The 13,893-nt window shown below is 42.4% G+C and overlaps 1 protein-coding gene across 1 annotated transcript in view; it reads right to left on the bottom strand.

Moving 5' to 3' along the window:
* The window catches only part of DNER (delta/notch like EGF repeat containing), a 273,010-nt gene that overhangs the window by 163,528 nt on the left and 95,589 nt on the right, over positions 1-13,893 (bottom strand). Inside the window, exons 2-3 of the mRNA XM_045559043.1 lie at positions 4,912-5,211; positions 2,138-2,232 (exon numbers count right to left, since the gene is read on the bottom strand). Of these exons, the coding sequence (XP_045414999.1) occupies positions 2,138-2,232; positions 4,912-5,211 (395 nt within the window). The remainder of the gene's footprint in view (positions 1-2,137; positions 2,233-4,911; positions 5,212-13,893) is intronic.

The raw sequence follows: 13,893 nt of genomic DNA, 5'->3' as shown, positions 1-13,893 counted from the left end.
CATAAAATCCCTTTCCAAAAAAATTCATCTTAAAACCAGTCCATCAATTAAAAATAAAGACAACATGTACATCCACAAAGGTATCAGGAAATTGATGACATGATCTTACAAACAAGCATCCACTTTGTGCACAAAGTTTCCCACATTTGTTAGAAATGTCTACCTCCCACCTGTTCAAAATATACCACAAAATGACTCACTGGTAACTCACCTTTGGGTAACAAATTTAATGAAAAATAAAAGACTACCTTGAGTTTTTTACAGAAAATCCTTCCATATCCACACAATATAAAAAAGAGGCTTGCGTAAGTTTAATATACATGTGTACTGCACCTGCATTATGCTGCCAAAATAAGCAAACGTGTCCCTCCCTCCTCTGCTTCAGGCCCCCCGGCTTATTTTCAGTGTAGAACCCAGAGGATGCGCTGTCTAGACACCAGTCACCCCGGCCCCGGCTCCCCTCCAGCCTCACTTCTTCCTCCTCCATCCTAGTGGCCCAAAGCTCCAGCAAGAAGGAGCTACTGGCTGTGCCCCAACCCAGGTCTTTTCTAGCTCCCAACCTTTGTCTCCTTCTTCTCCACCTGGGACACCGTCCCCCGGAAACGTGTCCCCGGCCACCCCGGCTGCCCGTTCTCCCCTGCGCTCCTGGAGAACTGGGTTTCTCTACCTGGGTCAGAAGGTCACTGACTCTGCACAGAGCCCCCCGACTGCAGCAGGGGCCTCAATAAAGGTTCAGTAAGTGATTAAATTCACGAATAAATGGAAGTGTAAGGAGCCAGTAACCCCCGCAAGTGAATTCGGCATCAACTCAGCCTGGGTCAGACTCTGCTATTTCTGTCCAGTTCTGCAGCCTGAGAGACAGTCGCAGAGAAATTCAGGCTCGTGAAGAAGAAGGAAACAAAAGCATTTAAAGGGATAGAAAACCAGAACATTTGGAAAGACTTAGAAAGTTAAGATAATAGCAACTAAACAAGAAAGCCTGAGAAGGAAGTGTCACTGGGCCTGACCCTTCCCTGGGACCAGCGGGCGGGGCGCCCATCTGCAGCCCGAGCAAGGAAACACTTAGGGCCGGGCTCCCCCTGCTGGCAGCGCCGGGAGCTGCCTCACACGCCACCTCGCTCCCCTGGGGAAATCCCTCCTGTGCCCCAGGAGTTCACGGCCCTTCTTGGCTCTTCTCCCGCCGGTGGGAGTTCAAGGCGGGGGCGGGGGGAGGAGGCAGGGGCAATGTAACCAAGTCCCTCTTCCAGACATTTGCAGGGACTCCGTTTTTAGAAAGCAAGGTGGGCAAAAACGACCCTGTACACAAGGAAGAGGTCTAAAGTGCCCACTGGCCCCTTAAAAGGGAGCCAAGGCATCAAACTGGGGAGCTAGGGCCCTGGTCTTCTAAAATCCCCAAAGACTGGGCAGCAAAGGCCCATTAGGTTCGCGGGGAGTGTGGGGAGGGTGGCAGTTAATGGCAACAGAGAAGCACAGGCAGTGGGCGGTTGTCAGCCCGTCCAGGACACTCCGGTTCTGGTGCCACCTCCACTCCCCAGCTACACGCTCCTGGGCTGCTGCTGACTTCTCTGAGCCTCTCATGAAGCACGGACACACACCAGGTATCAGCCAGCGCCACTTCGCTTTGCCCCTTCCCCATCCCCACCAGTGACAAGGGGCAGTCTGTAATTTGAAAGAGCTTAAATTTTTTTAAAAAAAACACAAAATACTCTTTTTGGCTGTTTGCTTTTTAAGAGAAAATTGTAATATGCAAATATTAAATTTGGGGCAAATGATGCATCTGAATTTAACCAATGGTCCATTCAAATCTTAAGAGGCCAATAATGTCGGAAGGGAAATCTCTTGGGGGAGGAGGCATCTGGCCCTGGTCTCATTCGAGGCCTGAGGGTTTCTCACTTCACACTTGACTCATCCAGTCCAATTCCCCAACTCCACATCCCCAGCCTGACTGGACCCTAACTGTAATCTCCTCTGAGAAAGATTCTCTAGTTTTTGAGTGATGTAGGCCACGTCTACACATGGAATCTGCTGACAGTTCTCACTGGACTGGCCAGTTACACCCCAGTTACATGGATGGACACAACCCAGCATACAGGTCATAGTATCCATCTTGACAATTTTTCACTCATAATTTTCTTACTTTACTGAGGTGTTCTGTGGCACTTCAAAGGATACCAGGCGGCCGCCCGCGGAGCTGTTGGAACTGGCATTCCCACAGGCAACATCCGGGATCACCTGGGGGCGGGAGGAAGACATGTAATGGGGTTGATCACAGTACAAGATAATATGATTCTATAAAGCAAAATTCCATGAGCTGCATTTCCCTCCTACCTTTCTATGATGATGGGGGAACACAGAGGGGACAAGTGAAACCTCATGAACTCAAAAGACAATAAAAGCTTGGCCATTTGATCTCCTGAAACGCAAAAGCTTTCCTGAGAGCAGTCTATAAATTCCTGGGATTGTTAAAACTGATCGATAGGATGTTGCAGGGAAGTTAGCAGGATTTCACTACCTGTTCTCTTTCCTTTCATTTAACAAGCAGTCATTGGCCACTGCGCTGTGCTCAGCCTGACAGTAACCAGGGACTAAATGCTTGCAGAACCGGGAGGCAGACTAGCTCACAAACAGCAGGTGTAATCAGCCTTAATCACAGGACAGCGAGCCTGCAAACCTGCAAAGGGCAAGACGTAGCTGGTCTGCATGAGCCTTCTGAATGCTGAGGGGTCTCGGGAACACATGCTGAGGCTGGAAATCTGGGAAACTGCCCTCCTTTTTCCTTGTGGGCTACACCTTCATTTTTAAACTATGGTCCCAAAAGTAGTATGCTGATGTGTATGTATTAAAAAGGAGCTCAATTAAGGGTCGGGGGAACTGTGCTCATAACCAGATTGTGAACACTTGAGTTGTGTCCAGTGAGGTCGCTTCTGGCCAATTTATGCAATTTATTCCTCGTGCCATGATTGCTGTCCTCACCTATCACAATGAAAATGAAAGTATATTAAAAGTATTCCTCATCACAGAATTAACTGAGAACAATACAGAAACTCTCAACAATTTCACCCCACAACCAACACTTAGAAGTTATTTTTCAGAATGCTTTATCCACAGCTAAACGGTGTGGATAAAGCCCACCATTCATATTCAAAGATGTAAGTCTCACTTATTAAATTTGTGTAACAGACAGCAATCACATAAATTTTAGTCCTTTCACCTCCAGATAACTTTATGTTTCCAAAGCTTTATGAATTCTTGAAAAGAGGAAGCCCAACATATTTACACTTCTTCCTCTGGCACTTTGCAACCTGCTTCCTGAACAACCTAAGAAATAACACATGATGGGAAGGCGAGGCATTTCTTTCTTGCACTTACCATCTGTAAAATAGCATGCATTTAAGTAAATAGATTGAAATGGCTGGTTAGGGAGAAATTTTCCTTAAAGGACACTTTCTTGATAACCTAAAAATCAAATCTAGTTCACATTCAAGAAGGGAATCAGCCAGGAAAGAAGTATTAAAATTGTAACTTCAAAGCATTTATTAAAAGTCTGAAATCAGAACAAGTTCGCAGTTTTTAGGGGCTAAGATCATTGCCCTGCAGTCTGAACATGGCCTTCATAAACTGCATGGCAATGCAAAAAAAAAAACAAAAAACAAAAAAAGTGGGTTAACTGGTTAGAATTACCCAAGAAAATAAAAGGAGAAATGCTGCCTACCTCTATTATTAATATAACAATAACAGAAATTTCTAGATACATTCCTTGACTTTAATACATGCTATACAAAGATCTGTATTTTTTTCCTCTAAACTACAAAACTTGTAATAATATGCCACCACAGGTTTATATGAATGTCATTTTTATAAAGTGTAAGATACAGAATGAAATTACACTGTATCAATGTCACCTCAAACTCATGATTTGGACTTGTTCCCCAACTCTTTTAGCTAGGGAATTTATATTTTATGTCAACTTTTAGGAGTCTGTGAAAAAAATCCTTAGAATGAGACTTTTGTAGAGCTTGAGGATACAAGAGCCAAGCCCAGATGGGAAAAGTTGCAACAAATAGAATTTGCTATTGCCAAAATAAATAAAATTTGGAAGTTTATTTCTCAAATACATTCTCAAAATATTTTAAAAATCAATGATAGCTTCTTTTTTCTAAATCCCACTGAAGTACGGCAAGGTACCAAAAATGGAACCTAACCAATAAACAGCAACACACACATACACAAAGCAATAGTTATGCATAATACTCTGCTATGGTCCAGATATTTGTGTCCCCCTCTCCAAAATTTATATGTTGAAATCCTAACCCCCAAGGTGGTGGTATTAAGAGGTGGGGCCTTTGGGACATAGGTCATGAGGGGACAGGGCTCATAAATGGAATTAGTGCCCTTATAAAAAAAGGCCTGTGCAAGCTCCAGAAAGCCCTCACCAGGCTCCGACCCTGCCTTGGTCTGGACTTCCCAGCCTCCAGAGCTGTGAGGAATAGATGCTCATTGTCTATATGGCACCCACGGTATGGCATTTTTGTTATAGTAGACTTAACAGACCAAGATACACTCCACGAAGGAAAATTAGGTCAGCAATGAAAGATCCTGTGATGTATTCTTTTATATGAATGCTACATTGAGCTGTCTGTCCCCCAAAAATCTGAGATTATCTCATAGAAATGCATGTGGATATCAGTCCAGAAAATAATTTTATTCATTTTTGTTTGTTTGTTTGCTTATCCTTGTTATGCTCACAAGACCATCGTACACACAAGTGCAGATGGGAGTAAGGTTAGGCACATCGGTTTGCTCAATGGGTACCTTAAATGTCTTCCATTTTTATTGCTGATGTTAGAACCACTGAAATTCTTTTAACATTTCTGGTTTCTTACATAAAAATATATGCCACACAACGCTCACCTCCACTTGATCCCATTTCATTTCTACAACTTTCTGCCCTGTTTTCGGCTGCCAGGTTGGCAGGGTCTCGGTTGCCTGAGAGCGTGGAGGGATTACGTCGGGCTCCGGGGTGGCAGGGACAGGCTGAAGCTGCCGGGGCGCCGTGGGCTCGGTCCAGCCCGAGGCTGGGAGCCTGGGGAGCGGCTGCTCGCAGTCGGGGCCGTCATAGCCTGCATCGCAGACGCAGAGGTAGCCATCGCCGCCGCTGCTGCTACAGTTGCCATGGTGACAAGGGTTGCTGGCGCAAGGATCTGCGACAAGCTGAAACGAGACCATAAATGGGTCAATTATTCCCTCATAAGAAAAGTGGTGCCATCGCTGGGAAATCAGCTCTGTGTCTCAGAGACACTGCTCTAATGGAAACGCTGTCCCCCGAAGTCATCTCAGCGTCAACCTTACCACAGATGACAGGCACCCAACGAGGAAATACACGGTGGAGAACAGCCTCCTCGAAACCCAAAAATCCCTCAATAATGTAGATTTCGGGAACACATTATTTAGAGGAGTTTTCTAAGGCAAAATAGTTTAAACTGAGGCTCATTTAGAAAGATACCAACTTTGACATTTTTAGCTGTTGATCATGACAAATGATATGATAAATCTAAATTGGAATCTCCTTTTTCACATCCCAGACCTTTGCAAGGTTTCCCCAGGAGAAATGACCGCCCAGTTTATCTACCCTACGGATGTGCTCACCTGTGTCTCTCAATTTCCTATCTGATCAACAACCCTTTTTAAGGTGACACTGTGCTATTTAATTAAAGGTTTCCAAAACGATTAGTTTGCATAACAAATGCTAGCCAGAAGAGAGTGTGATGGAGAGTTAAATTAAACAGAATCTTGTAAAATTGATCTCATGACTTTGGAGGGTTATTACAGAGAAATGTGACCCCACTGGATACAGAAGATAAAAATTCAGTTATATGTCTTTAAATTGTGTTCGTGCACTGAGAAAAGTCTTTATCTCTGAGTCCTTTGCTGCTGACCTCTGAATGGTCAATTGTTGGTACTTGAAGACATGCTGCAAAACAATGTGAAAAGACCATCTGCTCCTCTCAGACGGCACAAGGATTCAGGCACATTCTCAGGGCTTATTCGATTACAACTTGTTTCTGTGATAAAAGAAAATCAGATCTTTATCTGATATACCCCTGGCTTCTCAGGGCCGACCCCAATATAAGATTCAGTACAGAATAAATGACAGGGAAATGGGACCCTCAATTCTCTCTTGGAAATGAGTCCATGCACTTAAACACACATGGATAGAATTCTGCATGGTAAAATGGCTACTGGGTCTGCTAATTATCCTCATCAAACAATTTCCAACAAACTCCCTAAGGAATATTAAGAGATTTTTGGATTGAATCAAATGAAACTCCAAAAATACCACATTAATTCTATGCTACCACTTGGCAATTCCTTCACAGAATCTCAGATAAGAATCAATGGGTTAGTATCTGAAGAGAATATTTAAACTGTCAAAATTTAAAATATTTACAATCTATCAACTCAAACTAAAACCCAAACTCCTTCCTCACAGACAAAGCCCTCCCTGACCAGGCCCATTCCTGCCTTCTGAAGTCCTCCCCTCCCACAAACCGTCCTCCTCCCTTGTCCTTCTCTCCTCACCTGTGCCTGGACTATACCAAGTTCATTCCGACCTCAGGACCTTTGCACCTGCTGGGCCCTCTGCCTGCAATGCTTTTCTCCCAGACTTTGCATGGCTGTCTTCCTCACCTCATTCAGTTCTCTACTCAAGTGTCACCTTCTTGGAGAAGGCTTCTCTCACTATGAATCTAAAATAACCATTTTTTCCCCCTCTCACAGAAATGTGAGCGCCGTGAACACAGGCACTTTATCTTCCCTGTCCACAGCTCTATCCCTAGGATGTCAACAGAACCCAGGCTATATGGGGGGAATTTTATTTAAAGTTGAGTGAAATGAAGACAGATAGATTGATCCATCTTTGGCAAGCAATGAGTGATGAGGGAGGGGTGTGAACTGCTTGTTTAGTCACAATGTTGTTATCTCCTTTCTGATTTATTTTTAGGAAGGGTGCTTGGAATGGGTGTCACCTCAAGAATTATTTGACAAGAAGAAGAAAGAATTTAATTAACCAGCACAAAGGGGACATTTAAAGCCATGTGTCTGAAATCAACTTATAAAACATCTGACGTTGACCTAGTCACAAATAAGAATTTTTAAAAAAATTAAAAAACAGAAATACATTTAAATCACAACAGGTCGATACAAAAGCTAATTCTGAAAGTCTAAACCTCCACTGTGCAGCTTAGAGAATGGCATTACTAAGGCAAGGACCATGGATCTGGTGGCCAGAGAGGCCCCATGGTTTCCACCCCATTCCAAGCACAGCATAAACCAACATTTCTCCAGAGAAATCAGTCAAGGCACATGCACCCACCCTTCCCACAGTAAAGGGGATCTATCCCCCTTTACCATACCCCCTAAAATGGCCATTTAGAGTTTTCAAAGAACATTGCCATTTAGTAGCTCGTCTGTCCTCACAACCACCCTGAAATAGAGAGGGATTTTTCTGAATTCCTGTCACTGCAGGGAAGCGGAAGGGCAGAGGGGCTGAATGACTCCCCACCCCTAGCCCCTGCAAAGGAGAGCCCGGACCATGTCACATCTCCCACCCCAACCAAGGGTCCTTTCCGCAATACAGCACCACGCCTTTGATATCAAGTTATGATCATGCCAAAACATGTTCCTGTGGAGAAGGCAAAAGGGAAGGGTTATACTTCTGCAAGCAACAGAAAATGAGCAGGAATTCAATGTAAATCAATTGAGACCACCTCAAATGCTTTCTTAGAATAAGGTATGATAGCGATAATATTCAAATGTGGATTGGGGGCTTACTGTGTGCCAGGAACTGCACCAGGTCTGGGAATTAAATGGTGAAAAATACTCCGTGTTCGGTGGCTCAAGCCTATCATCCTAGCACTCTGGGAGGCCGAGGCAGAAAGATCCCTTGAGCTCAAGAGTTCAAGACCAGCCTGAGCAAGAGCGAGACCCATCTCTACTAAAAATAGAAAAAATAAGCCCAGTGTGGTAGTGCAGGCCTGTAGTCCCAGCCTTGGGAGGCTGAGGCAGTAGGATCGCTTGAGCCCAGGAGTCTGAGGTTGCTGTGAGCTAGGCTGACACCACGGCACTCTAGCCTGAGCAACAGAGTGAGGCTCTGTCTCAGAAAAATAAATAAAAATTTAAAAATGCTAAAAAGCAAACCCCATAGGTTCTGCCCCTGGAGATTTTGCCCCTAGTAACCTACCTAGTATAAGCACTAAGAAAACTAATACTACCTGCCGTGCACTGAATGCTGCTCGTGTGTCTGCCATGATGGTAAGCATTTTACATTTCTTAGTTTAGTGCATCCTTAAAACAACATTCCAAAGTACATTTATGATTCTGATTTTACAATTGAGACTTAGCGATCAATGTTAAGCAAATGACTGACTTTTACTCAGAATAAAAGCCAAAGTCTTCACAATGCCTTTCTGATCTCATTTCCTATTCCTGCCCTCCCTCACTGGGCTCCACAACACTGACCTCCTCCCTGTCCCTCCAAGCCTCCAGGCACTCTCCTGCCTCAGAGCCTTTGCACTGGCTCTTCCCTGTGCCTGGAATGCCCTCACTTTTCACAGCTACCCCCGAGCCTCCTTCCACTCCTGGATCAAATGCCATCATCTGATGCGGACGTCCCCAAGCACCCAATTTAACAGTGCCAAGTCTCCACCCTTTGGCACTGTCGACTCCTCTTTCCTTGCTTTGTTGTTTCCAAAACGGCCATTGTGTTCTAACATATTTTTTAATTATTTTTTTATTTTCTATCTTCTCTGACTAGAATGTCAGGTGGGTCAGATTTCTTTTTTCTGTTTTGTTTACTTGAGTATCTGCAGACCTAGAATGGGAGCTGCTGGATCAACATTTACTAGCGGATGAATGATGTTATACACAAGCAGCCACCCTAGCCTGTGAGGTATACTGCTGTGTAAAATGGAATTAGGATTCTCCAAGGCCCAGTCCAAGGTCTTGAGAACATAAGTCAAGGGAGAGCCTTGAGTATCCCCACTACAGTGTTTTTAAAGTGATTAAATAAATTTAAATTTGCTTTAAAGGGGGGCGAGGAGGAGTCTCTGGCAGAACCAGCACATCAGTGGCCCCTGCCATGGTGGCAGGAGGAGCGTGGGCTCACTGCAGGTCACGGGTGGCTCTCAACGCAGTGAACCAGGCAGCGAACCTAGTCCTCAGAGAGCCCCTCCGTGAAGCCGGTCACCCAGTGGGCAGGGTCAGAGATGCTGGCAGATGGAGCTGGGGCGGCAAAGGGCAGGTGTCATGGCAATGCCCAATTTGCCATATGCAGGAGTCAGTCCCAACAGGTAAGAGAGTGAACAGTCAGAAAGCAAATCTGATGAGAATCAACAATACCCCAAGTGCTGCTGTCCCAGCTTTGTAGATGAGAACAATGCACAAATAGCACATGGGCTAAATAAGAACAACTGATGTAGAAGGCGAGGAGAAACACTCTTAGTAAAGAAAGTAGGACATACCATAACGACAGGGTTATCAGCAAAAAAAAAAGAAGAAGAAGGACAAAAGCTAAAAATTAAACAGTCAACTCTGTAGATGTCTAAAGGGATTCACAGCAGTGGAAATGTGATGGTGTGCACACACAAACACACACACGGAAACAAAGCAAAGAGTTAAATGCGTTACAGGGTTATTGATCCTTTTTTAAAAATAATTACTTCATCCTAGCGCTAATTCCTTGGTATTATTAGTTGTTTCACTGTGTTGACTACCTGCTGTTATATTCTCTAACACTTCAGACTAGTTTCATTTAAAAAAAAAAACTGTTTCAATTCATAACAGCAAATATAAGATAAAACGTAATCACTTAAGCAAAATCTGAGCACTGTCCATGTTTATTGTAAGCCCTACTTTTTTGCACAGGAAATTTATCAAGATATTTTTATGCTTATATTTGCGTTTTCTCTCATAAGGAAAAGGTCCTGTTGTAGAACTCATTCAGCTCCCATTAAGTTTGAACTATAAGCAAGTAATAACCAAACTGCCAAAATGCATAATGAGACAAAATATCATCATTAATAGACCTGACTTTGGGAATACACAAAATTTAATACGTGATATTTTCATAGCTATTACTTCTAGCTTCTAATGATGGGGAAAGATGATTAAGCCTTTGTAATACCACCTATAATAAAGAGTAAAGAGAAAGCCCAGGGGTCAATGGTTTTCTGCTTACAGTTAACCAACAGGCTCATCTATTAAATGCTGTACGCTTGCTGCATCAGATTAATTCATCTGCTTAAGCCAAATTTTCCATATCAAAGAACTAACCTGAAACTGTTCTTTTCACATTTAATTTTAGATTGTGTGAAATAATTTATATTACAACCAAGTCTGAGAGCACTTATGGGACATGGCACAGAGTGAGATGGGAGGCCGGACCTGGGCAAAGGTACCTGCCATCCCTGGGGCTCATGACTCAAAGGCCATTGCAGTGTGACACTTTAGCCATGGCCTGCTTTCCTTCCTTAAATTTAAACTTAAAATTTTTAATGCTGAGACAGAGAATGGATTTGATCATTGCAGGTAGGAAATGAGAAGATTATGAGCAGGTCTTGCAACCAGTCTCTTTTAAAATGACAGTGGCACTTAAACTGCCTGCTACCCATACTTGTGGCAATTCCCATGTCCTCTGCAGCATGCAAGCAGAAGGATGAAAGGTCAACTTAAAAGAGGACCATTTGGTAGATACAGTGTGTCAAAGCTAATAAGGTTACTTCAAAGTGTGAACACCTACATCTGCCTTACCTGAATGATGGTGGGGCCTGGGGAGATGCACATATAACTACCTTTCCTTCCATGCTAGTTTAGGAAATTTATGGGCTTTGCTCCTACCTTTCCTGTACTTTTATAGAAAATTTAATATGGCTAATCAGTAATTCATGGGACATTTATCAAGCACCTATGATGTGTCAGGTGGGATGCCTAGAAGAAGGGTTGGGAAGATGAATAAAGCCTTGCCCTGGCCCTCAAAGAGCTCGCAGTCCAATGGAAGAGTCAGACACATTAACTTGTACTTGACCTGAGCAGTCAAATTGTCAGCTACATGTCCTGTTGGTATGCATGTCAAACATTGTAATCATCTGTTTGACTAAGTCCTCCCTTTATAGTAAACTAGCTTAAAATGTTTAATGCTGAAACAGAGAATGGATTTGATCATTGCAGGTAGGAAATGAGAAGATTATGAGCAAATCTTGCAACCAGTATCTTAGAATGACAGTGGCACCTTTCAACAAAACCAAGGCAGAGACCCTTGGTGCTTCCAGCAAGAAGACATAGTCTGGAGTTTTCCAACGGAAAAATGGAGGTGGCTGAGCCAGCGGCGTCCTGCTGTCAGTCTTGTTCTGCACAAGTGGGTGGGAGACTCAGGACAAGCTGCTCACCTGCTCTGCACATGTGCCCCTTGGGCATTAAGGGAGGAGCTGGAGGTCATACATGGCAAGACCTCCTCTGGCTCGATAACAGAATTCTACTGACACTCGCTTGGCTTTCTTTATTTTTTTCTTTTTTTTATTTCAAAATATTACAGGGGTAGAAATGTTTTTGGTTATATGGATTGCTTTTGTAATGCTTGAGTCAGGGTTGTAAGTGTGCCCATCACCCAGATAGTGTTCATTGTACCTGTTAGGTAGGTTTTCACCCATCCCCTGCTCCCTCCTACCCACTGCTTGATTTCCACTGAGTTTAACTTCCCTCTTTGCACATGTGTGTTCATCAGTAAATTCCAATTTAATAGCGAGTACATGTGGTGTTTATTTTTCCATTTTTAAGATACTTTGCTTAGGATAATGGTCTCCAGTTCCATCCAAATTGTTGCAAAAGGCATTAATTCATCCTTTCCTCATGGCTGAGTAGTACTTCTTGATATATATATACCACATTTTGTTTATCTACTCATGAATAGGTAGGCACTTGGGTTGATTCCACATCTTTGCAATTGTGAATTGTACTGCAATAAACATTTGTGTGCAGGTGTCTTTTTGATAAAATGACTTGTTTTCCTTTGGGTAAATACCCAGTAGTGGATTGCTGGATCAAATGGTAAGTCTACTTTTAGTTCTTTGAGGAATCTCCGTACTGTTTTCCATAGAGGGGTTGTACTAATTTGCAGTCCCACCAACAGTGTATAAGCATTATTTTCTCTCTGCATCCACGCCAGCATCTGTTGTTTGTGGACTTTTTTAATAAAAGCCATTCTAACTGGGGTAAGGTGATATCTCATTGTGGTTTTAATTTGCATTTTCCTGATGATTATTGACGCTGAGCATATTTTCATGTGTTTATTGGCCATTTCTCTATCTTCTTTTAAAAAGCTTCTGTTCATGTCTCTTGCCCACTTGTTAGTGGAGTTGATTTTTTTCTTGCTGATTTGCTCGAGTTCTTTGTAGAAACTCATAATTAGTCCTTTATCAGATTGTGTAGCTTGCAAACATTTTCTCCCATTCTGTAGGCTGTATGTTTGCTCTGTTAATTATTTCCTTGCTGTGTAGAAGCTTTTTCATTTAGTCAAGTCCCATTTGTTTATTTTTATTGTTGTTGTGATTGCCATTGGGATCTTCTTCATAAATTCTTTGCCTGGGTTGATATCTAGAAGAGCTTTTCCAACATTTTTGTCTAGAATTCTTATGGTTTCATGCCTTATGTTAAGTCTTTTATCCATCTTGAATTAATTTTTGTGAGTAGTGAGAGATATGGATCCCCTTTCACTCTTCTGCATGTGACTATTCAATTTTCCCAGCACCGTTTATTGATTAGGGATTATTTCCCCCAGTGTAAATTGTTATCTGCTTTGTCAAGGGTCAGTAGACTGTACGTGGATGGTTTTATATCTGGGTTCTTGGTTCCATTCCATTGGTCTATGTCTCTATTTTTGTGTCAATACCATGCTGTTTTGGTTACTATAGCCTTGCAGTATAATTTGAAGTCTGGTAATGTGATGCCTCCAGATTTGTTCCTTTGCTTAAGATTGCTTTGGCTATTTGGGCTCTTTACTGGTTCCAAACAAGGCATAGAATTATTTTTTCTAGATCTGTGAAATACAATGTTGGTATTTTGATGAGGGTTGCATTGAATCAGTAAGTCATTGTGGATAGTATGGACATTTTAACAATGTTGATTCAAGTGATACATGAGCATGATATGTTTTTCCATTTCTTTGTTTCATCTACAATTTCTTTCCTCAGTGTTTCATAGTTGTCTTTGTAGACATCTTTCACCTCCTTGGTTAAGTATATTCCTAGGTATTTTATTTTCTTTGTGGCTATTGTGAATGATATTGAGTCTTTAATTTGACTCTCAGCTTGACTATTATCGGGGTATAGGAATCCTATTGATTTTCTAACCTGAGATTTTGCTGAATTTATTTGTCAATTCCAGGAGTCTCTTGGTGGAGCCCTGGGGTTTTCTAGATATAAGATCATATCATCAGCAAAAAGCAATAGTTTGATCTCCTCTTTCCCAATTTGAATACCCTTTATTTCCTTCTCTTGCCTGATTGTTCTGGCTAGGACATCTACCACTATGTTGAATAAAAGTGGTGACAGTGGGCATCCTTGTCTTGTTCCAGTTCTTAGTTTAACAGCATCCCTCATCTCTACTTAGTAGATACCAGTAGAATCCCTCCTTCTAAGTTGTAACAACAAAAAAAGTCTCTAGATCTTGCTAATTGATCTCCAGTTGAGATCAATCACTGCCTTAAAAGAACAGATTGATGCATTTTACTGTCAATTTTTTTGAAATACATATGACCCCATAAAGTAAAAAGGCAACACTGTATTGAAGGAAGATATGTACAACATATTATTAATACAAAGGTCTAAATCCCTTATTATAGAA

Source organism: Lemur catta, chromosome 8 (genome assembly GCF_020740605.2).
Source record: "Lemur catta isolate mLemCat1 chromosome 8, mLemCat1.pri, whole genome shotgun sequence".
NCBI classification, from domain to species: Eukaryota; Metazoa; Chordata; class Mammalia; order Primates; family Lemuridae; genus Lemur; species Lemur catta.
Note: the sequence above shows the minus strand (reverse complement) of the source record. Positions and strands in the feature narration are given on the sequence as shown.